General features: G+C 45.5%; 2 protein-coding genes across 5 annotated transcripts; both read right to left on the reverse strand.

The window, feature by feature from the left end:
- Positions 1 to 1,585: 1,585 nt before the first annotated feature.
- LOC133915445 (uncharacterized) lies at positions 1,586 to 5,842 on the reverse strand. 4 transcript variants are annotated; one of them, XM_062358599.1, is made up of 7 exons: positions 5,675 to 5,841; positions 3,705 to 4,174; positions 3,495 to 3,585; positions 3,250 to 3,395; positions 2,901 to 3,144; positions 2,721 to 2,825; positions 1,586 to 2,635 (listed from the first exon to the last, which is right to left on the reverse strand). In XM_062358599.1, exons 1-7 carry the CDS (start codon positions 5,702 to 5,704, stop codon positions 1,769 to 1,771), a joined length of 1,953 nt encoding a protein of 650 aa, XP_062214583.1. In that variant the 5' UTR covers positions 5,705 to 5,841; the 3' UTR covers positions 1,586 to 1,768. The 4 variants fall into 4 exon arrangements, with proteins under 4 accessions (XP_062214583.1, XP_062214584.1, XP_062214582.1 ...); XM_062358600.1 differs by lacking the exon at positions 5,675 to 5,841 and adding an exon at positions 4,251 to 4,371; XM_062358598.1 differs by having other exon boundaries at positions 2,721 to 3,144; positions 5,675 to 5,842.
- Positions 5,843 to 18,490: 12,648 nt separating this feature from the next.
- Positions 18,491 to 22,312, reverse strand: LOC133915446 (uncharacterized). The gene is made up of 10 exons (XM_062358601.1): positions 21,938 to 22,312; positions 21,278 to 21,535; positions 20,985 to 21,189; positions 20,788 to 20,878; positions 20,532 to 20,674; positions 20,160 to 20,403; positions 19,949 to 20,053; positions 19,530 to 19,712; positions 19,233 to 19,437; positions 18,491 to 19,133 (listed from the first exon to the last, which is right to left on the reverse strand). The coding sequence occupies exons 2-10, from the start codon at positions 21,486 to 21,488 to the stop codon at positions 18,655 to 18,657; spliced, it is 1,866 nt and encodes a 621-aa protein (XP_062214585.1). The 5' UTR covers positions 21,489 to 21,535; positions 21,938 to 22,312; the 3' UTR covers positions 18,491 to 18,654.
- Positions 22,313 to 22,654: the final 342 nt, after the last annotated feature.

The following is a 22,654-nucleotide window of genomic DNA, read 5'->3' on the forward strand; positions in this document are numbered from 1 at the left end:
GGAGGGCGACGGCAGGCCTCGCCGACCGGATCTGGCCGGCGGGCGACCGGCGGTGGGGAATTGGCTTCGGCCCGGCGCGAAGAAGCTGCGGTGGCTGGCTGTGGGAGGGCGACGGGAGCGGCGACAGAGGCCCAGGTACGCCAAGGGGGGGGGAAGGAGGGAGAGGGAGAGAGAGAAAGGGGGCCGGGGGAGCTCGCCGGTGGCGGCGCTCGGAGGGAGGCGGTGGAGGGCTCAAAGAGAGGGAGAGTGGGTGTGAGGAGGGGGACTGGGGAGAGAAGCACTGTTCATCTCCTTATATAGAGGTCGGCGACGGTTGCACGGCGCGAGGGGCTGCGCGGTGCGGGGCGCGAGGCGGCTGCACGGGGCGCGAGGCAGTGGCACGGGGCGCGAGGTCTGCCGGCGCGGCGCGCGGCGACAGGACGGCAGGCGGCAGGGTCACGAGGAGGGGACGGGGGAGATGGAAGAGAGAGGAAGAAGAGAGGGAAAGAGGGAGATAGGAATAAATTTAGGGATTTGACAATTTGCATACATATTTGATTAAAATTTATGGTCAAAATTTGAATAGTAAAGTCAATAGTGCTAATTATTTTGAAACGGAGTGGGTATGTACACAAGAATTTGCTATGTACTAATTAAACAAAAAAATTACATTGGCCCCTCTTATGATATATGTATTACAATCTGGCCCCTGGCGTTTGACCTATCTGTTTGATCAGTCAAGCCAAGGAGCGTCACATAGTGGTGTCCACATTCGTTATCTGCAGCTTGCCATGACAGATTTATCTCTGTCAATGCTATGCAAATTCTACTAAATTACGGGATTTAAACGTGCATGGTTAAGTCGAAGCAGTTGTAATGGTTCATGTTAGTAGGCTGAAACGCTGCTTCAGGGGCCCCACGGCAATGATGGTTTCGCCTGACGACGTAGAAGAAGCGGGCAAGAAGGCATTGATCTTGAGCATGCCATGTACTCTTTGGAAATTTCTTGATGCTGTTGTGCTCCCATGCGTATGTGATGGTTTAGCTGGTGGCCGGTGGTCCTGTTGATGGATCGTTAACAGATTTTGTTTGTTCATACTGTCGGTAAGGTGTAAATCAGCAATCATGCATGACAGATGAACGCTTATGTTCACCTCAAAAAAAAAAAAAAAAACGCTGCACAGATGAACGCTTATGCCAGATCGGATGGACTGAACTCTAGGTACGGCTTAATTGGTGATAGCGTACGATAACTCGAAGTCTGAACAATTTGAGAACAACGGCAAAAACATTTTCTTTCTGGAAAATATGGTTTCAGAAGGAAAAGGAACACAAAAGACCGATGAAATGGATTCTGCCAGTTTCCTGCAACTGTTCTTTTGTTCTCAGTGTCTGTTCTTCATGCTCGTAAATATCTTTATCCATCTACCTACATATTTGGTCGCCTTCACTGCTTCTTGCTATTCCTAAGTTACCTTTTTTTTTCCTTGTTGGTATATATAGTTCAGTTTTCATGTTCAGTCAGTACCCAATTTTTGGGCACTCGATTAGCTTTTTAAGATGTGTAGGGATCAGTTTTCTGTTGCCCATACTTGGCAATAGAGAATTGAGCAAGCAAGATATCATATAAGAATTGAGACCGCCCATCAAGTGGATGCTACTCCACCATCAAAATAAATCGATATGAACGGCCAAGGAACCAAGAACTCCCGGTTCATGTCCCCGTGCCTGTGCACTGTTTAATTCAATTTCCTATCTCTACCACCATCCTGCCGAAGCAGATTGCCGCCTACGCCTTCCCCTGTGTGGTGAGCCCGTAGCCGAGCGGGAACAACGGGTCGTAGTGCGCGTCGCCGTAGTTCATCGGCAACTGGTCCACAGACTTGAACCACGTCCGCGGCAGCTTCCCGGTGAACCCGTAGTCGCCGAACAGCACGTCCGTCACGCCCTGCCCCTCGGTTCCCGGCAGCCACGCGGCGATGAGCGCGTCCGTGGCGCCCAGGAACGGCTGCACCACCACGGGGCGGCCGCTGATGAGCACCGTCGCGCACTTCACCGCGCCGCACACGGTCTGGATAGTGCTCGGCCCCGGGTCCGGGATGGTCAGGTTCGCGCTGTCGCCTTTGGTCTCCGTGTACGGGTGCTCGCCCACGACCACGATGGCGTAGGAGAAGCCGCCGTTCTTGACAAAGTCCGCGTCGGGGTTCTCCGCGAACACCACCGTCGTCGACGGGTCCACGGCCGCCTTCACGGCGTCCAGGATGGTGGTGCCGACAGTGATGCGGCCCGTGTCGCCCTGCCACTCGATCGTCCACCCGCCGCACTGGTAGCCTAGGTTGTCGGCGTGGCTGCCGGCGACGAGGATCTTGGGCGCCTTCTTTGACAGCGGCAGCAGCGGCGTGTCACCAGACTTGCCGTTCTTGAGGAGCACGAGCGACTTCCTCACTGCCTCCCTGGCCAAGTCCCTATGCTCCTTCTTCCCCAGCTGGTCGGCCAAGGTTGCATCGGGCATGGGGTTCTCAAACAAGCCCATGGTGAACTTGACGCGCAGAATCCTCGTCACGGCGTCGTCGATTCTGCTCATTGGGATCAGGCCGCTGTTGACGTGGCCAGTCAGGATGCTGATGAAGTTTTGGTAGTTGTTAGGCACCATGATCTGCAGCACATCACAACAATTGATCAGCTGCTTGGCATGGTAACAAGCAACAACATTGTGCTGCAGAGCTGCTAGTTTGGCTTACCATGTCAATGCCAGCAAGAATTGAAGCCTGGACAGAGTAGGAGTAGTTTGCCCCTGCTGGGCTGGTGATCCTGTCGATGCCTTCCCAATCGGAGATCGTGAAGCCCTGCGAAAACACGAGCAAAACGATGAGCACCTTTAGAATGCGGGATCGAACCGATGAACTTCTGAAGATTTTCACCTTGAAATTGAGCCTGCCCTTGAGGTAGCGGGTGATGAGGTTGTGGTTGGCGTGCATCTTGATCCCGTTCCAGCTGGAGTAGGAGATCATGACGGTGGAGACGCCCTTACGGAGCGCGTCCAGGTAGGCCGGCATATGGATGCTCATCAGGCCATGCCTGTCGATGATGGTGTTGTTCTCGTTGATGCCGTTCTGCGTGCCGCCATCGCCGACGAAGTGCTTGGCGCACGCCGCCACCTTGTTCCTGCAACAATTCACAGCAGCCATTCAGTACATCACTCACGGCCGACGCACGGTGGCTGCGAATGGAAGGATGGACAAAACTCAATGCGGTGCTCTGAGGTCTCACTTTCCGGCGACGTAGGGCATGCCGCTGGTGAAGTTCGGAGGCACGTCGCCCTGCAGACCCGTGATGAGCTCCGTCATGCTTTGTACGATCCGGTGGTCCTCGCTGTAGCTCTCGTAGCACCGCCCCCACCTCGGATCACGGCACACCTGCACACCAAAAGCAGCAGAACCATGAGACCCAATGGAAGCCAAATGGATTTGAAGCGAACTGATACTAGTATTGTTGCCAAGATTGTAGACGCTCACCGCAATGCACGGCGCGAACGCGTACTGGATGCCGGTGGCTCTCACTTCGAGCGCGGTCGCCGCACCGATCCTCTTCACCAGATCTGGATCCCTGCACAATGCAGTTCAAAGGGACATGAGGAATTCGGTCAAGTTAGCGAACTGGCAATTCATTCAGCTTCTCGTAGCGATTTTGCAAGGCAGCTGAGGAAGAAAGCATGCAGTGCTTGCCTGGTGGCTCCGAGCGCGACGTTGTGGGGGAAGATGGTAGCGCCGTAGACGTTGTTGTGTCCGTGCACGGCGTCGATGCCGTAGATCATCGGGATGCCGAGTCGCGTGGACAGGCAGCCCTTCTGGAAGTCGCTGATCATGTTAATCCAGTCCGCCGCCGTCGCCTGCTTCTGCGGCACGCTCCCGCCGCCGCTCAGCAGGCTCCCGATGAAGTTGTCCTTAAGCACCTGCGGCGACGCGACCAGCCGCTCGATCTGCGTCATCTGCCCGATCTTCTCGGCCAGCGTCATCCTGCCGAGGAGGTCGGCGACGCGTTCCTCCACGGGCTTGCTGGCGTCCTTGTACAGCACGTAGTCTCCGGCCTCACCGTACGCGGCGGCCCAGAAGAGAAGAAGCAGCGCGGCCACCGCCGGCGCCGTGAGCAGCGCCATCCTGTGGCGGCGAAGGAGCGGGACGAGGCGCCTCCGGACCTGCGCGTCGTAGCATTGCAGCGACCATATCAGAATCTCCGTGAAGCGGTCCTCCAGGGGCTCGAGGACGCCGGACCTGATGCGGCCGGCGAGCTCGCAGGCCATGGCGGGTCAACGGCGGCAAGGACCGGTGATGCGGGGATGCAAGAAACCATGGCGTGCGCTTATGGGACGACGGCCGACTTGACTTCTTGGACGTGCCATGTGTGTGCTACTTGCAATGTCTTGCGAGCAATTAACATTATTTAACAAGTACGCTGTCAGACCAAGGTGTCTTTTTTATTGATGTCGTTGTGAAAGATCTTGGTGCTAACATTGGTTTAACTTTTAACAGACTGGATGTTTTTTCTTGCAATTTGCTGTAAGTTTGTAATACCACAGTAACAACTGAGAGTGGGAATTCGTGCAGGGTAAAAATAAGAACATAACAGCAACTTTCAGCAACAAAAGTATGAGCACATTAGTACCTAAGGACCCAAGAACACAAGAAAACCACCGCACTACTACAAGCCATCAAAACTATGGAAACAGAGAATTGCTAAGCGAAGCAGCCAACCAATGAATCACCAGGAGCAGAGGAGACGGACGGAGCCTTGCAGCTGCTATGCTGCAAATGGTTTCCGGACCCTTGCAAGAACAAGTGCCGGGCCGGCTTATATGAAGCACCAAGTACAACTACAAGTGCGTTTCAGGAGGGAGAAGGTGAAGAAATTCAATGCGTTTGTTGCAACCGATTGGAATCTATCTCTCTCTCTCTCTCAGCCACAAAAGGCAGCCGAGCCACCATTTTTCCCCTTCCAAAAGGCCCAACACGCGTGAACGGCCGGCCCCTTCCGAGACTTCTCAACTCCAGAGCAGAGTCCAGACACGCGCTACATGGCAGGAACAAGAGGACACACACCGGTGCAGTGCAGTGCATGCACGCGTGTTCGTGCAGCTAGGAGTACTAGCTGTGCAGTGCTGGATTGGTATTGCTACAATTCTGCTACTGATGGATTGAGCAAGAAACGGCCCTTCTCTTACCAGAAAGCGAGAGTGGATGGGAAGAAGAGGAGAGGGAGGAGGCGAGCAGGATCCTGCCTTCTTCTTCTTCCCGGTGTGGACGCATTATATAATGGAGCAAGCCGGGCAAAGGCAGATAAGGGCTAAGGAGTGGTTGAAGCAGGGACCGCGCCAGCCATGGCAGATGGGCACCTTCAATGCGAGCCACTCCTCCCAGCAAAAATATCCTGCTCGATGATCCGTTCGTCGTCCCGCCTTGTTGCCTTCCGGCGCGGCAAAAGCAACCTGGCTGCCATCGATCCCGGCCGGTTCTCTTCTCCACGGCGAGAATTACCACTACTGGATTACTGACCACCGCGGTTAGTGTGCAAGAAGAAGGTAATTAATTACACGGAGACGACGACGACCAGAGTCACAAGATCTAGCAAGAGTGCGACATGCATACAGAAAGATTGCAAGAAATCCTCTGTTTCTCTCTCACCAAGTTCCAGGACTCACTCGCGCTAGCAGTTTCATCCCCATCCCCATGCGAGGACACCGTCGGGACGCACAAGAGGCAGCAATGGAGGAAGGACCAGCCAACCAGGCCGGCTCGTGCAGTTGTGCAAGTTCGATCAACGTTGGGAAGCGGAAACGCAAGAGGCAAGGAAGATGACTAGATGATGCCTGTGCGAAAGCATATAAATAGATAGAGGCGCCTGTTACTTACGGGGTGGTGCTAAGTAGTCGTCCTGCTCAAGGCAAGAACCGAGTCGACGGACGGTCCCCCCCGCGCGAGGATGATTGCGTGTGACGACGCCGGTGATGGGTCTGGAAGGGTGGCCGGTGAAAGCGACGCCGCAGTAATCTGCGCAGTGTTTCTTGACGGCAACACTATCTAACCTTCCCCTCCTCCTACTCAGCAGCGACTTGTCAGCAACTTATTCTGGCAAGTGGAGTGCGCAGAGAAGCAACACAAGCCAAGCAACAATGGCAGGACGGAAGAAGGAAGGCGCGCAACGGCTAGGTGTGGAGGAATGGAAGGCTGTGCAAATGGGCAATGGAGGAGGCAGTGATTTATAGCGGAGCAAGTGAAGGAACCAAGAAACGGGCATGGCCACTGGCGAGCAGTAGCAGACGGACAGGGAGGCAGAGGATGCGCAGGGAGTCCCGTAGAATAGCAATAAACCCCAACGTTCGAATCGGGGGACGCATCCGAGGGCCGCCGCTGGGGGGCCGGGGGGGACAGACGGCTGAGATCGAGTGCTCCGAGACCCGGCGGGCCGTGGGGGTCCGCGTTGGGTGGGGAGGGGAGCGTGGGCGCCATGTTTGGTGTCTGGTCTTTTTTTTGGCGATCTGCTACTTTCGGCTAGAAAGCCAACGGTAAGTAGTGCAATTTGCGTTACTTAATTCAAAATAAGTGTTATTTTAAATTACATGTATTTAATTATTCAAACTTTGGTTATAATTATTTTTTATATATTGATTTTACATATTTGAAAATAGCACCAGTATATTTGTCTCAAAAAATATTTTTATAATAATATACTTTTCCATATTTTATCAATATATATTGAAACAGTATACAAGACAAAATTTTAGCTATTGTTGAGTTCTGCAACTACACCAAAGATATTACTAAAGTATTTTTTTTTCCTATGTAGGATATGGTGTACACTGCTACTGATAATAAAATAAAGATATCTTTTTTATGTGAAAAACTCTAGATATTTCTTTGTAAACTAGTGGCGAAATTCTAAATTCCTTTCCTTTTCGACCCGTTTTCCTTCACTCGCGTTTAAAAAATTAAGGAGCAAAGGGAGTTTTAAAAAATTAAGGAGCAAAAGGATTAAGATCATCCCAACTGTCACTTAGTTTTGTTCTCTTTCCGGTCCAAATTTTTTTTCTGGAGGTATTCTCTTTCCAGATTCATTCCCTTTAGGTTACTACGCTCCAACAACATTCACTTTCTCATTTTCTTTCTTAACAAACTTTTAATATTCTATCATTTCTGCATAACTGTCACGGCACATACAATACACTTTGTCAACTTAAAAACGTAAAACAACACAATGTGTTTTTGTTGTTTCGTTCCCACCTCGTCACACACTTCGCGAAGACGAGCAAATCCACCGCCGCCAGACCTCCTCCGACGTCGTCCAACTGCTGGAGCTCGGGGAAGCTTCACCAAAGCTCGTCTTTCTCGCGGTCGGTGACCAGCACCCACAGCTCCGTCGGCAAAATTAACGCAATGCGCTGAGCCCCACCACGATTCCTTAGCTTCATCTCCTCCATATACATCTCTTGACTGCTCCTAGTCGTGGTTCCCCTCCCTTGCTCGTGTGACACAAATTCCGTTGAACTGAAGGATTCTATGTGACACAAATCGAAACATTCAATTTTGATTCGCAGCGAGGGACGAGAACAGGCACGCTATGACTTGTCGTTGCAGCACGTCCACCTCCATGCATCCAGCCATGGACCAGCTCCACCACCTCACCTTCCTGCCCGAGGACTACCTCTTCATTGCGCACCACCTTGCCACGCTCTTCGTCTTCCTCAACTGACGCTACCTCATCCAACACGGTGCCTCTGCGTTCCTTATCCTGCTCATCGTATCTCCCTGCGTGTGTGTGGTGTTGCTCCCACTAGTCATCACGACGCACGGTGGGGTGGTCACGCTCCTCGGTTTGTGCATCGACGGCACACCGGTGACTCGGGCAGCCGTGGTCAACGTGCTCTGGAACCTCACGGTGTTCCTGAACCTCCTCTCATCGTTCCGTGACGAGGGCACGTTACCCTTACTCTTGCAGCTCGTCTCTCTTAGCACCCTGCATGCGCAAGAGCTTGTGAAGGGATAGGACAGAGATTTCCGCACCTAGAAACCTCTCTCCTCTTCCATCCAGCGCAAGCCCCAGACAGGAAGCTATTGAAGCGTCGAACCGTAAAAGAAACTAATTCATAGTGTAGTATACAATGAATCCCGTTCCCTTGGAGATGGTCTAACAAAGCATAAAGCAGCTATATACAATGAATCGTCACGATCTCAATTCATGAATGTTCCGTGAAAAGGCAAAGTGAGTCTCGTGCAAAGAGACTAGAGAGCACACACACGAGAAGATGTCCTATGCGATGTGAATATTTCCATCCTCTCTCATGTCTCTACAATTTATAAACCCTAAATGACGCTCCTGCCTTGTCGTGGCCCATCGCCGTCTTCCGAGATCGCTTTGCTAGGGGTGAAGAAGATATTTTCATAGCGTAATTTGGCACTGAAGTTGTGAAGAAGACTTGGGGTGAAAAATGAATTTCCTCTGCACAGAAGAAGGTATTGATGGGGATGCAAGCAACAAAGTGGAGTATATCAAAAGGAGAATCTCGTGAGGGAACATACATGATTGAAGGATATGATAAGGACGTGTGCCGTGTTTCATTGATTGCTTTTGAGTTGTTCATTTATTATTATTACTAACTCGATCTAGGAGTCAGACAAGCTTTAGTGTGTGTGCCATACTGCCATCACGTTTGCAAGAAATGTGGAGGTTCCTCTATCCCAAAAAAGAACAATAATTGTCCTCATATTCCGGCGGAATGTTGTTGCGTTCACTAAAAATCTTTGTGATATCTACATAACACAACTTAAGTTATAAACAAGCTTTTGTAAAAAGTCATTAGTTGATATTCGTATTCTATTAAAAAAATTGCAAAAAGTTATTATGATATCCCTGGATAAATCATATGTTGGAGACACGCCTAGAAGAGAAGCTGGGAAATCAAAGCATGTACATAAAAACTATATCTTCACGAAAGAAAAGACCGAATTAAGATTAATCAGTTGGAGAGATAAGAGCACGAACAAGTGGCAGTGGCGTAGTATGGGTTTATTTAGTACAGCTCTTAGAACAGTTCGTGAACTGGAATTAGAGAAACAAGTGGCACGAACAAGTTTTCAGTTTTTAATTTTTAGAGTGAAATTTGTGAAAGTGGTTTTCTGAAATGAAGCGAATATTAGAAGTTGAAAAAAATCACTTCTTTTGATTCACTTCTCACACAAAATCATTTCTTTCATAAAATTTATCTAAAAAATTATTTCCAACCATAAAATCAATTTCTAAAAAAAATCATTCCCTCTAAAAAAATTAGATAAAAAACCCTATCAAATATGCCTCACTTGTCCCACTATATATCTGTAGGAAGAAAGATTGGGGCTGTGCCGTGCAACTGTGCAAGCATAGAGGAAGACCCATGATGCCGTCAGAGATATGATGCGATGCACGCGCACACGCCACACCGCATCATGCACACAAACTTCACGATAACGATGGCGACGCTTAAAATGTCTCTTCTTCTCCTAGCAACCTGCTACGGATACTGCTTTAATTTACGAGGGAAGTGACATCTACAATTTCTCCCGGGACCCAGTTACGAGACGTGTTCAGAGTTCAGCCTGCAGATTCACTCGCCCCCAGGTGCCGGCCGGCCGGCCGGCCGGCCTTACGGAGGCACTGTTCTACCTCTGCCGGTTCACGCACGCCAAGAAAAAGAGCAAGAGTTGGAAGAAAAAGAGGAAACGTTTGACACTGAATCCGCCACCGGCTACAAAGGTATTTTAGGGCCTATTTATTTTAGTTTGTTTCTTTTTTTTAAGCCTAGAAGCTAGAAATTTGAATAAATAATTTTGTTGAAAAGTGTTTTTTAAGAAAATAGAAACCTGTATCTGAGAAAATGAACTAGAAACTGAAAAATTAGCTGATAATAGATTTTTTGAGAAGTAGTGTGTTGAGAAGCTATAAATATATTGTAAAATCCAACCATTAAAATTTAAAAACAGCTTTAAAAAATAAAAATATAGCTTTTAAAAAAGTCAGAAAAAAAATATCTAAACAAACAGTCCTTAAATTCCCCAAGTAGTGAATGCTCTTTAGAACAGTAAAGCACTCAGGCCTGAATGCCCCTATCTGACCTGTGACCGATAACGACCGCTAGGGAGTCGGAACCGATCAAATCTATATCGGGAGTGTCCTGCACCATTGTGATCAACTGATCATGGGTCATCATCTCCGGGCGGCCTGACTTATTCCTACCAGGCAGCAAGCGATCGTCAGAAGAATTATCTCTTTTTCGTTCAAACATCCATTTTCTTCCGGTAGTGATGTATGCGTGAGCTAGTTTATGCCAAGAAACGTGGTGGAAAATGTGTACACGCCCCAGACCGTAACAGCACGAAACAATCGTACATTGTACAGTAACAACGTCGCCGTTCACTGTCCCCGCATGTAATGGAGTAGCACGTTAAGGGTCTGTTTCTTTGTTTCTTTCGGAATCTGATTATATAGTGTACTCTACAATTACATTATACAAATAAATAGATAGGTTCTGGAAGTAGATTATAGCAATTTAGATCTGAATTGTGATATAATACATAATCTATTTCAGAATAATTTCTACAATACAAAATCCAGATTATCACAATCTATATAAAAACAAACAGATCCTACTACCTTATAATTTCACCTCTATCTTCCTCAAAAAATATTCACCTTTACAAGACTACCAGGCTTGGAAGGATCACAAGAGCTCCAAAGCTAGATACGTCATGCATCATGCACGTCCTTTTTTAGCCATACCACATTGGTACGAGGGAGCATTTAAATACTCTCTCTTATTAGACATATATGTCATTTTAAATAAGATAGATTTTCAATACATAACTTTGATCGTTATTTTTTAATAAAATATATTTATAAAATTTATAGTACTATGAAGGATTTTTAAAGACAAATATACATGTATGATTTTTAAGTAACTAAACTAAATATTTAAAAATTACTGTCAATCAAAATTTTAAAAATTTGATTAAACCTCTTTTAAAATAATATATATTTATGATCAAATAGAGTATCAACCGCCTAGATTTACCTATGCCGAGACGTTCTTGGCGCTATCAACACGTACGGGTGCCGCTCTTTCTTTTCTTCTACGCAAAAGGCCAGTGACAATAATCAGATAACGACAACATGCTGTCAAATTATACTGGTTGGATACGGAATCCTCTCAACGGTTAGGTACTTCTGGTTTCCCATCCAACGGAGCAGGTAGATGGATAGGGCTGAGACCGCCCGCAGTACGTGGATGGCTAACTCACCAGCGTCTCGTACGTAATCCTGACCGGCTTTTTTGTTTCCTCGAGGACGAAGAGGCCGCCGCATGCTTCACGGCACGGAAATGACTCGCAGAAATGTAGACGTACTATAGAAGACATCACGTTTTTAACCTGTGCGCCGGTCCGCTTGGTCGATGCAACGGACATTGTTAAGCTGTCACTCACACCCTGGTCCGCGACTCCTTCAGGGTCTCCTCCACGTAGCCTTGCTCTTCTTGCTTGGACGAGGACGGCAGCATCCATTGCTGCACTAAGAAAAGAAATTGTAACACGCGATAACAAATTGTCATAGAAAACTAGGCTCCTTAAACTCGTCTAGAAAAGAAAAAATCTCTGAAAAGTAAGCTCCTAAACTCGTCTAGAAAAGATAAGATCTCTGAAAAGCAAGTCAGTCCGGCGCAACCAAAGCACCCAAGACCGCGCTCACCTTTCCGGACCTTTTCTTACGTTCTGCGCCGCCTCCCAGCGGGCCTTGTTCACGTGCAGAGCAGCACCCGCCGATGCCGGTGCAGAGCGTCGCGCGCCTCGGCGGGCGGCACGGTTGCATCCGCAGTCCACCGCGGCCGCGGCCGCACCCACCCGCCTCGACGGCTCACTCCAACGCGCGCGTCCCGGCCCAAAAGAAAGTCTTGGATTAGCAGTGTGAATCCATACATCATGCACCGATCTTCTTTCTGAGCCAACCCTTTCGGCGTCATCGGGACGTAGCATTAAGTTATGACCAGAATTTAATAATTACTAATTAAAGATTTATATCCTGAATATAGATCAGGATGTACTCATATCTTTCATCTATACAATAGATTTATATCCTGAATATAGATCATGATTGTTCTCATATCATGAAGTAAAGAAGATACATGTTGATATTCTAAATATTTTATCGTCTTCTACACAAAATTATCCTTAGATTATGAACGAGTCATTCATATATTATGAAGTAATACGATACGATACATCTCGACAAACTGACCATTTAAGGAGATGATGAAGTACGTGTAGACAAGCTAGAAGCCAAATAAGCATTATGAAACTATAAATAGGCATAAACAACCTATCAAGATCTATATAAAATTTGAGCCATGATTAAATTAATCTAATAAATATTTCAAATTTAAAATACAAAAGAACTATTCAAGATACTTATAATTAGATTTCACACCTTCTTATTGTAATCATTTTTTTAAGATTATAAAGATATAACATAACGTAGGATTATTATTTTAAAGAAAGACTCAACCTATTTAAAATCATGTTTCCTATCTTCCATACACATAGTTAATAACTAAATATATCTACTATAAATAAATATTTGTATAATTGATTTGACCGATTATGGTGGTGGGAACAGGATGATGTCATCCTTGCGTTATCAACACGGACGACAGCTCATTATACTGCTGGAAAAAAATTATATAAGACCCGCTCTCACGTAACGTGAGTGAGACCCTCATCCGCGTCCTTCACGCCGCGATCGGATGGCACGCACGTGCACCGGAGCGCGCATGGGCTCCGCACGGAGGACATGTGTCGAACAACAGTAGGGGTCTACGCGGAAGACCCGCCCTTATACAATTTCCTTCCTATACTGCCTGTGTTGTATACGAACTCCTCTCAAACGTTAGATACTTGGACGATGGAGAAGCTAGAGTAGGATAGAGCTAAGGATTGCCCGTAATACGTGGATTGACAAGTGACTCACTAGCGTGCTGAATTCCTGGCCGGTTTGTTTTTTTCCGGGTACAAAGAGGACACATAATCCACGCAAACTCAGCTCGCGTCGCTGTTAAGTACATAGTCGTATGGTAAATTAGTCCTAAACTGATTACGGTGTTCGTGTGTACTCCAACACCACGAAATTTGTTTGGCCGGCGCGGGGAACTGTAAACTTTTGGGGCCTTTGCACGCTCTGCGCTGCGCCGCATCCCGGCGTGCCGCGTTCACGTGCGCCCCACAGCAGCACCGGACGAACGACGACGCAGAGCTTTCAGACGCCTCGGCAAGGTCGGCTGGCCGCATCCGCACCCCGAGCACACGCGCGCCGGCCCAAATAATATAGCGGAACCGCACGAAACGAGGCAGAAGGCGTTTTATATATTTTATTTTTTATATAGCGGGACCACACGAAACAAATAATATGGCGGAACCACACGCCATAGCGAATTTTTATTTTTTATATATTTATCTTTTTAATATTTATAAAAGTATACTACCGTTTCAACAAATTGTAATAATAAGCTATTGTCATATGTTTATCGGGTGAGATCGGACAAGACTTCTTGACCTCCTCCGATTAGAAGATTAAAAAATACAACAAATAGGGTAAGACAACGTCTCACCTATTCAGGAGACCAGATTTTGCTCTCAACGAACTAGCGACACGTCCGTGCCTACTAGCTTTTGTTGAGTTTGTACGTGTGTATTTCTTTTTTATTTAACTTTCAATTTTATCTAAGAATACACAAGTGATCTAAATATTCTAAATATTTTTATGAGCAAATTAGAGCTCACTAGCAACCAATTTTAATTAGTTTGATATAAAATTCTAAGCTAATATTTAATTACTTTGTTTTAAAAAACCTACTTTTATAACTTCTAGAATTTTTAATGCCTCAAATAAATTCCTAAAAATCAGAAAAAATTCACTAATATTCTTATCATGTGATGTACAAATTTATATAAAAATTTCAAGCCTAGTTTATTTGATGAAAAAGTGAGTTACTTTGTAATGTTGTGTTTATATGCATTTTTATCATTTCATGTGTTATTCTCTTTTTAATTCAATTTGAATTCAAACATGTACAAATTCATCCGAATATTACACAATCAAGGGGTAAGTTTAGTAAAAAAATTATCATAAAAAATTGTAACAAATAACCTAGGATAAATTCACTAAAAGATAATTGATGTAATATGGTATAAACTGATAGAACAATTAAGGTAGATATTTAATATACATACATTTAGAAAGTATAATCATAAAAGATAACTGATATTGCTTCATGAATTACAAGTTTACAATGTGTGATAGGGGTAACTTATAAGTATAATTTATATGGGATCTTTAACTAAGAAATAGACCTAATAACTAAAAGAGAATAACCGAAAGGACAAAGCTAAAGAAAAACTGAAAGTGCTTCTGGACCCTCTAAATGAGTTTTAATGATAATAAAAAAATAATTAAAGAACTAATGAGATTTATAAAGTATAGGTAAGTGTAATTCAATCATGTGAAAATTTAACGCACAATGACCCTCAAAAGGGAAAAAGGAAAGTGACATATAGATCTTATAAATTTAAATTCTTTTATCCTTTGAAATTGAGTTTAGGATGTTGTTCTATTAAAGGGGATATGAAATTCACTTGATTGTGTAGAAGCAGTGCTCAAAAAATCTAACATACATATGAGATACACATCAAACACAACATATACACCTAAGTTAGCCCTAACCTTTTTGCGATGTGCAAATACGGAGGGTCTGTATTTTTGCAGATAGTCCGCAGTTGAGCGAAGTTCGAACTAACTAGGTTTTGCAGAGTGTCCATACTTTTACGGGGTATTCGTATTTTCATAGGTATAACGATTAGTTTTTTATCTATAGTATTTTCACCCCACACCTTCTCTCATCGAAAGAATCATCTCATTTTACTCGACCTAACTTGAGACAAACAGTTCAAAAACACTCAAAGCTTCTCTCTCTACTCCCCTTTGTAATTCTAGGTAAAATCTTGAGTGGGATTGAGTGAGGGCAAAGAATAGTGCTAGTGAGATTCAAATATATTCTTTGAGCACTCGTTTTCTTCGTCAAACTGGTAATTTTCGTGTCTATTACTCTTGGTGGTTCGTTCATTTAGATAGCTAGGCATCGCTCGTCGAGCTCCTAATCTTGTGGTGAGCCTTAGGGATATTTGCATTACCCCTATGATTAGATTAAGCAACCCTATCTTAATCTTTATTCTCGCTTGGGTGAGGAAAAGGTTGAAAGAGACCCGACTCTCTGTGAGCTCCTTAACGGAGACATAGTCACTTCTTTGTGGAGTGGGCGAACTTAGGTGAACAAATTATTGTGCACATTTATCGATTTCTTGTGATTTGTTGCATACTTTTGTATCAGTTGATTTTTAGGTTTTCGCTCCGATCTACTATCTTGTGAAGTTTAAGCTACAGGTACTTGGTGAAATAGGTTAGAATATATCCACTGGTGCTGGGTAATTCGTGGATTTGATCCACATCGAATTGCATAGGCATCTACTTGAGTTTTCCCTGAAATCTCCGGAATATCCGCAGATTTCTATGAAACCTCTGCAAGGTTTCGGAAAAAACTGTGGATTGTCCGCATATTGCTAATTCGCTGCATTTAGTTTGTAAAACAATCAGGTTACGCCTATCCCCCCCCCCCCGTCTTGGCGATATCAGATCCTTTTTAATTGGTATCAGAGCCTAATCTCCTACATGGCTTCACCGTTTGGAGAAGAATTCGGGCAACAACAAGGGCAAATGAGTTATAATTGAATTCAATTATGATAAGTTAAATGCATTTAACTCTTACATTTCTATACCATTCGGACGTATGCCATACTTTGATAGCACGCACTATGCCGCTTAGATATAAAATGAATTTGCATTTAATCTCTTTTCATCTAAGTATTTGGAAGATTGTGTATACAGTCGGTGTACCAAGTAAAAGGGTATCCCGGCTAAACAGGATTCACGTAGGGCACAAACGGCCAGGGGAACATCTCCTAAAAAATCTAATCGGTCGGTGAGCTACCTCGACCAGTGCAAAGCCTCCAGCGACCAATCTCTCCGCATCTTCACACAAACCCACGACCAGCCCCTGGTCGCGGGACCTGATTGGACACTTACCCGAGCAATTCTCTTCACCAGGCATCGGCCTCGACGGATAAAGTCGTGGGCAGTGTAGGGGGCGTGTCCCATCCCATAGCATTAAAGGCTACGGTGTGAGACTCTACAAGCCGACGCAGCGCCGCACGACAGATGTGATGTTGTCAGCCATTCAGCAGAGGCAAGTAGACGGGGACAACACGCAGAATCAAGTGGACGAGGACGGTGCAGAAGTGCACCATTCCATCCCGTCGCATTAAATACAACAGGATAAGGTACTACAGGCTACGCAAAGATGGCGCGCGACAACACGATATACAATGCTGTCAGAGCAAATTTGCGTGCCCGGTACTCCGTAATGATGATCTGAGATAGATATTAGAATGAGCAGAGGTCATCTGTGTAGAGCCCGCATGTTAGTTCTCCCTCTCCCTACTATATAAAGGGATGAAGATCCCGTTGTAACGAGATCAGATTTGTCAATCTATTAGAACACTGCTGTAATCACACATCTTATTCTCACCATGTCAATACCAGCACCAATTCCGGCCTCAATCGAATAAGAATAGTTAGCGTGAAGAGGAAAAGTAATCCGATCGATGCCTTCCCAGTCGGAAATCACAAAACCCTGTTTTCAAAAAAGCTCCAAAAAACGAACATCAGTATCTCTGAATATGCACCTGAAGAAAATATATAAATAGATCAATCTTCAGCCTTTGTAATGAGCAACTGACCCTAAACTTGAGCTTGTTCTTGAAATTTTTATATATTTTTTAAAAAATTATCTATTGGACGGACCACATGAGTATATATTTGTAAATTTTGAAAACGAGCATATATATATTTGCAAATTCTCAAAAATAAAAAAATCTCGGCACCAGCCTCCGCGGCTCACCACCAAAGTGGGCGTGCGAGCCCAGATAATAAAATGGGAAGGAGAATCGCAAAAAACGGCCCCTCTGCGTACATAGACCGCTCCTCGTGGCCCAGCAAGCCAAGGCCCGGCCACTCGCCTCGCGCGGCGCGTTTCGAGTTTTGCAGGATCGTTCGCCTGCGGTTTCCATCGAGTCAGGCGCCTGACCCCGGAATTTGTTTATTTTTATATTTCAAAAATAAAAAACTGTAAAACTAGACATTCATTTGAAAAATTACAACATAGGCTACGGGGACAGGTTAAAAATTTAAAAAAACAATGTATTCCATTGCTCTTAAAATTCAAAACACTATCAAAATAGTCAAGAAAAATTATGGAAAACAATTATGTTGTAGAGTATACTATGATCTAGTTAAAAAAAATTAAATAAAAATATAATATGTACAATAAGAAACAAAAATTTTAGATAAACACATTATGTCAGACTGTGTACAATAAAATTTGTCTATTTTTCTCATAATTGTTTGAATTGAAATTTTTTTGCGATAAGATTATAGCATCCTTTACAACATATTTTTTAATAACTATTTTGATAGTGTTTTGAATTTTAAAGTAATTGAACGTAATGTTTTTTTTATTTTTAACTTCTTGTTCATTGGAAGAGCGGTGTCCTTATTTTTTAAAATCTTTCGTCCGTTAGAAAAACGACTATTTTGTAATTTTTTCCAAATGAACCTATAGTTTTACAATTTTTTGATTTTCGAAATATAAAAATGAAAAAGCTCCCAGACCCCGGTGTCGCGCACGGCGGACCGACACGCCCACCCCCGTGGCTACATGGCGTATCGGTCCGCTGTGTTCTATGTTTTTTCCCCTTTCGCACGCAGAGACGCGCGCATATATATATATATATATATATATATATATATATATATATATATATATATATATATGACACCTATTCTATACTCCTAGGAGTATGTACTCCCACATGCAATATACCACCTAAACAAACACTTTATACTCTTTTATCATTTTTAGTATACTCTAATACTAATTCTAAGATACTCCAATATGAGTTGTATGAAAAAAAATTCAATGTTAGCCTTTCATTTTTGCAATATACTCTTTTTTATACATAAAAAGAAGTATATACGCAAATTAAGATAAAAATCATGGAATTTCATAAAAAATTTTGTGGGATTTGTATTGTAGTATCTTATAATTACTAATGAAGTATATTTAAAGTGATAAAGAAGTATAACACACGCGTAAAAGTGGTATATGAGAGGTGGGAGTACATACACCCAGGACTACATACTAGTTTTCCTAGAGAGAGAGAGAGAGAGAGAGAGAGAGAGAGAGAGAGAGAGAGAGAGAGAGAGAGAGAGAGAGAGAGAGAGAGAGAGAGAGAGACCCAAACATGTGATGTGCAGGCAAGCAAGTCAGAGCGAATACAAAGGCGCACGATCTTATTGTTCCAAACAAGCCACACTAACAACTACCACCTCAAGAATGTGTCGTGTGTGGTATACCACCTCTCACCGGACCGGACTCACCCCGACCATTTCCGAACTCTCACACGGCGCACGCCGCGCCTCTCACCCACCGTGGCCTCATTTCCTGGCCTCCGTGGTGAGCCCGAAGCCGAACGGGAACAGCGGGTCGTAGTGCGCGTCGCCCACGTTCATCGGCAGCTGCTCAACGGACTTGAACCACGTCCGCGACAGCTTCCCCGTGAACCCGTAGTCGCCGAACAGCACGTCCGCCACGCCCTGGCCCTCCGTGCCGGGCAGCCACGCCGCCACGAACGCGTCCATGTCGCCCAGGTACGGCTCCGCGACGAGCGGCCTGCCGGAGATGAGCACCACCACGCACTTGGTGGTCTTGCACACCGACTGGATCACGCTCGGACCGGGCGCCGGGATCGTCAGGTTCAGGTTGTCCCCGAACGTCTCGGCGTAGGGCGGCTCCCCGACCGCCACGACCGCGTAGTCGTACTTGTCGGCGAGGACGCTCCTGTCCGGGTTCTCCGAGTACACCACCTGCGTGCTGGGATCCACGGTGGCCTTGATCCCCGACAGGATCGTCGTGCCTGTTCCATCGCAAGTTTTGTTCAGCAATCCTACCTACCTTGTTCGAGACATTGTGCTACACGGTAGCTGCAGGAAATGGAAAAGGAGGCACCACTTACCGACAGTGAGGTTGTTGCCGCTCTCTCCCTGCCACTTGATTGTCCATCCTCCGCACTGGTTGCCCAAGTTGTCGGCGTGGCTGCCGGCGACGAGGATCTTGCCAGCCTTCTTAGGAAGAGGCAGAAGTGGACTGTATGTGGATTTTCCGTTCTTCAGCAGCACCAAGGATTTCCTGACCGCTTCGCGTGCCAGTTCCCGGTGTTCCTATCGGAAGGGAAGGAAATTCATCAGTAATCGTATCCCAGATGTATGCAATGTGCCAATGTGAGGAAGAGGGTGAGGTGTTCAGAACTGACTTGCTTCCCCAGTTCGCCGGCAAGGCTAGGATCAGCGAAAGGGTTCTCAAATAGACCCATAGTGAACTTGACTCGAAGAATCCTGTAAACGGCGTCGTCAATCCTGCTCATGGGGATGACCTTGTTCTGAACTTGTGTTGTGAGATCATCGATGAATTCTGTGTATCTGTAAGGAACCATTATCTGCAGTAATGCATTTCAGGGCATGGTCAGCGACTCAGCAAGGGAAGACAATATTGCATTTGTACTTGTAATTTAAACAGATAGTATTCGTCTAGAGTCCAGACAATGATAAGCAAGTCGTCATTCCTTCTCATCATGATTAATGAGTACTATATTTAAATAAATCAAAGATACTCTACCTTTCTGAAAGTATTTTAAAATAATTGATGCACACGATTCACATATCTTATTCTCACCATGTCAATACCAGCACCAATTCCGGCCTCAATCGAATAAGAATAATTAGCGTGAGGAGGAGAAGTAATCCGATCGATGCCTTCCCAGTCGGAAATCACAAAACCCTGTTTTCAAAAAAGCTCCAAAAAACGAACATCAGTATCTCTGAATATGCACCTGAAGAAAATATATAAATAGAACAATCTTCAGCCTTCGTAATGAGCAACTGACCCTAAACTTGAGCTTGTTCTTGAGAAAATCTGTGACTAGGAAATGGTTTGCGTGCATTTTCACCCCATTCCAGCTAGAGTACGAGACCATGACAGTGGAGACACCTCGGATAATAGAATTATAGTATGGAGGCATATGGATGCTCAGCAGTCCATGTGTGTTGATGATTGTGTTGTTCTCGTTGATTCCCATATACGTTCCACCGTCACCGACATAGTGCTTTGCACACGCAGCAACATTCTTACTGCAGAGTATGGCAGTAACAACGAGGTTAGTTCAACCTTGTAATCAAATACTACTTGCCACTTTTAAAACAGGAGGCAGTAGGCAAAGACAAGACAATCCATCTATTATCTGTTTGGTGTATATTACCTTCCAGCAACATATGGTCTTCCCAAGGAATTTGCTGGAGCCTCGCCTTGCAAACCAGAGATGAGTGAAGTCATCGACTGGACAACCTTTGGGTCTTCGCTATAGCTTTCGTAGCAGCGTCCCCATCTTGGATCTCTACAAACCTGGGCAATATCATGTAAACTACAGAAATGAGTTCCCAAGGATAACAAAAAAAGGCATATTTTTACTACCGAAATGAAACACCCACAACTCAGCAGGAAGAATTGTCTATTACCGCAACACACGGAGCAAAGACATAAGGAATTCCGGTAGCTCTAACTTCAAGAGCTGTTGCTTCTCCTATTCTCTTAACAAGCTCAGGGTCCCTGGAATAAGACAGCACATCAGCACTAACAACATGGACCGACAAATGTTTCACAGCTTGTCGATCTAGCATATTGAAGGCATATCAAAAGTATATGCAGCTTGTACCTGGTAGCTCCAAGCCCAACGTTATGGGGGAAGATAGTAGCTTTATAGACGTTATTGTGACCATGCACAGCATCAATACCATAGATGATCGGAATACCTAGGCGGGTAGAAAGAGCGCCCTTTTGCATCCCATTCACCATGGAGGCCCAAACCTCAGCAGATGCTTGAGGAGCAGGCACACTGCCTCCACCACTCAGTACACTGCCTGCAAAACAGCACACAAGTGTCAAACACAAACTCTCCAGTCCCCATCACCTCTTGCGTTTCTTCAGTGTTAGTGCAATGTGGCATACCTATGAAGTATTTAGCCAATACGTCGGCTGTGGCGTTTTCCCTCTCAATTTGGGTCATCTGGCCAATCTTTTCGGCAAGAGTCATCCGACTAAGGAGATCCTTGATGCGAACAGCGACAGGCTGCTTCGGATCCTTGTACTTGAGATACTCTGCTCTCCCCAGCACCAAGCAGAACATGAGAACAAGGGTGATCTTGTGCAAACTCCCCATCTTGCCAATGTGTGGTATTGATCACCACGAACTGCCTATATATAGACCTAAGGAAAGGATGTCAAACAGATGAGTCAACATTCAATGAAACTTATCCAACAAATATGTGTTATAACAGTACACGTCTCTTGATAGAACAAACCATAAAATTCTAATATTAGACCAGTCCAAGATGCTGCTGTAACAATCATAAAGAAGAAGAATAGACACAAGGGACCAGATAACTTAAAACCAGCTAGGTTTTTCTCACTTTCTTTGTCCAAACCACATCAAGTTGCTGGAACCCAGCATGTTTATAGGGAAAACATTAATAAAGCTACCTAGCCTTGATTGATTGCATTCAGCTGGCAACAAAGGGATGAAGAAAACACAAAATGCAGTATGAGCAGAATACTATAGGCACCATATCATGGACATGGGACCATTTCAAAAGCTTACACAACGAATACCTCACAATATACTCCAAGGGAGGAACTAGCAACCCGCATGAGCACGACTGCAAACGCGGAAAGCAGGGAAATTTCCTGCAAGAAAGCACTGCACAGAGGTGTTCTTCTCCCCTCTCCTGCTTACGGTTGCTGCCCGGGAAGGGTGAGCATGCCCTCAAAGAGGAGGAAACCCGGACTCTTATAGCATAACCAGTTAGCTGATCAGTGACCTCCGCACGCTGCGCCGACACGATCGATAATCGGAAGGCAATAAAATCAAAAGAAAGCGAAAGAAATCGGGGCCTTGATTCGTAGGTGTGGACCTCACGCGCTATCACTAGCGACGGCTAAGCATAAACAAAGAATGGCCGCTCCACCACCACCACCCAGCTCGCGTTCGCAGCACCACGATCGGCATATATCGGCTGAAGTGTCGCTGAGGATAAGATCAGCGGCCATCGTTAATCGGATTGCCTGTTCTAATTGATTCATCCAGGTTGCAATCATCGACTCGATCTCCCACTGACTAATCTGCCCGGCCACTAGGCTAGGATATTGGGAGTACAGTATACTACAGTGTGCATGCTACACGCAGCCATTTGAATAATCTTCGTCAGAGACTTCACCGGCCCGGCGGCAGCGACGAATCGTTTCGTCTCTCCGACGACAGGGACGTCGGAGCTGAACATGAAGTTATCGTGCGACGGAGGCCTCGGCACGCCAGCTCCTTGCTCTGCA

This window comes from Phragmites australis, chromosome 4 (assembly GCF_958298935.1).
Source record: "Phragmites australis chromosome 4, lpPhrAust1.1, whole genome shotgun sequence".
NCBI lineage: Eukaryota > Viridiplantae > Streptophyta > Magnoliopsida > Poales > Poaceae > Phragmites > Phragmites australis.

Excerpts from the sequence above, each read along its gene's own strand:
- LOC133915445 (XM_062358598.1), bottom strand. The coding sequence starts at position 5,704 with ATGGGGATGGGGATGAAACTGCTAGCGCGA. Across the intron at positions 3,586-3,704 it reads GTCGCGCTCGGAGCCACCAG|GGATCCAGATCTGGTGAAGA; the intron begins GCAAGCACTGCA and ends TGCATTGTGCAG. Across the intron at positions 3,396-3,494 it reads CGTTCGCGCCGTGCATTGCG|GTGTGCCGTGATCCGAGGTG; the intron begins GTGAGCGTCTAC and ends TTTGGTGTGCAG.
- LOC133915446 (XM_062358601.1), bottom strand. The coding sequence starts at position 21,488 with ATGGGGAGTTTGCACAAGATCACCCTTGTTCTCATGTTCTGCTTGGTG. Across the intron at positions 20,879-20,984 it reads GTTGGGCTTGGAGCTACCAG|GGACCCTGAGCTTGTTAAGA; the intron begins GTACAAGCTGCA and ends GTCTTATTCCAG. Across the intron at positions 19,438-19,529 it reads CCGGCGAACTGGGGAAGCAA|GAACACCGGGAACTGGCACG; the intron begins GTCAGTTCTGAA and ends CCCTTCCGATAG.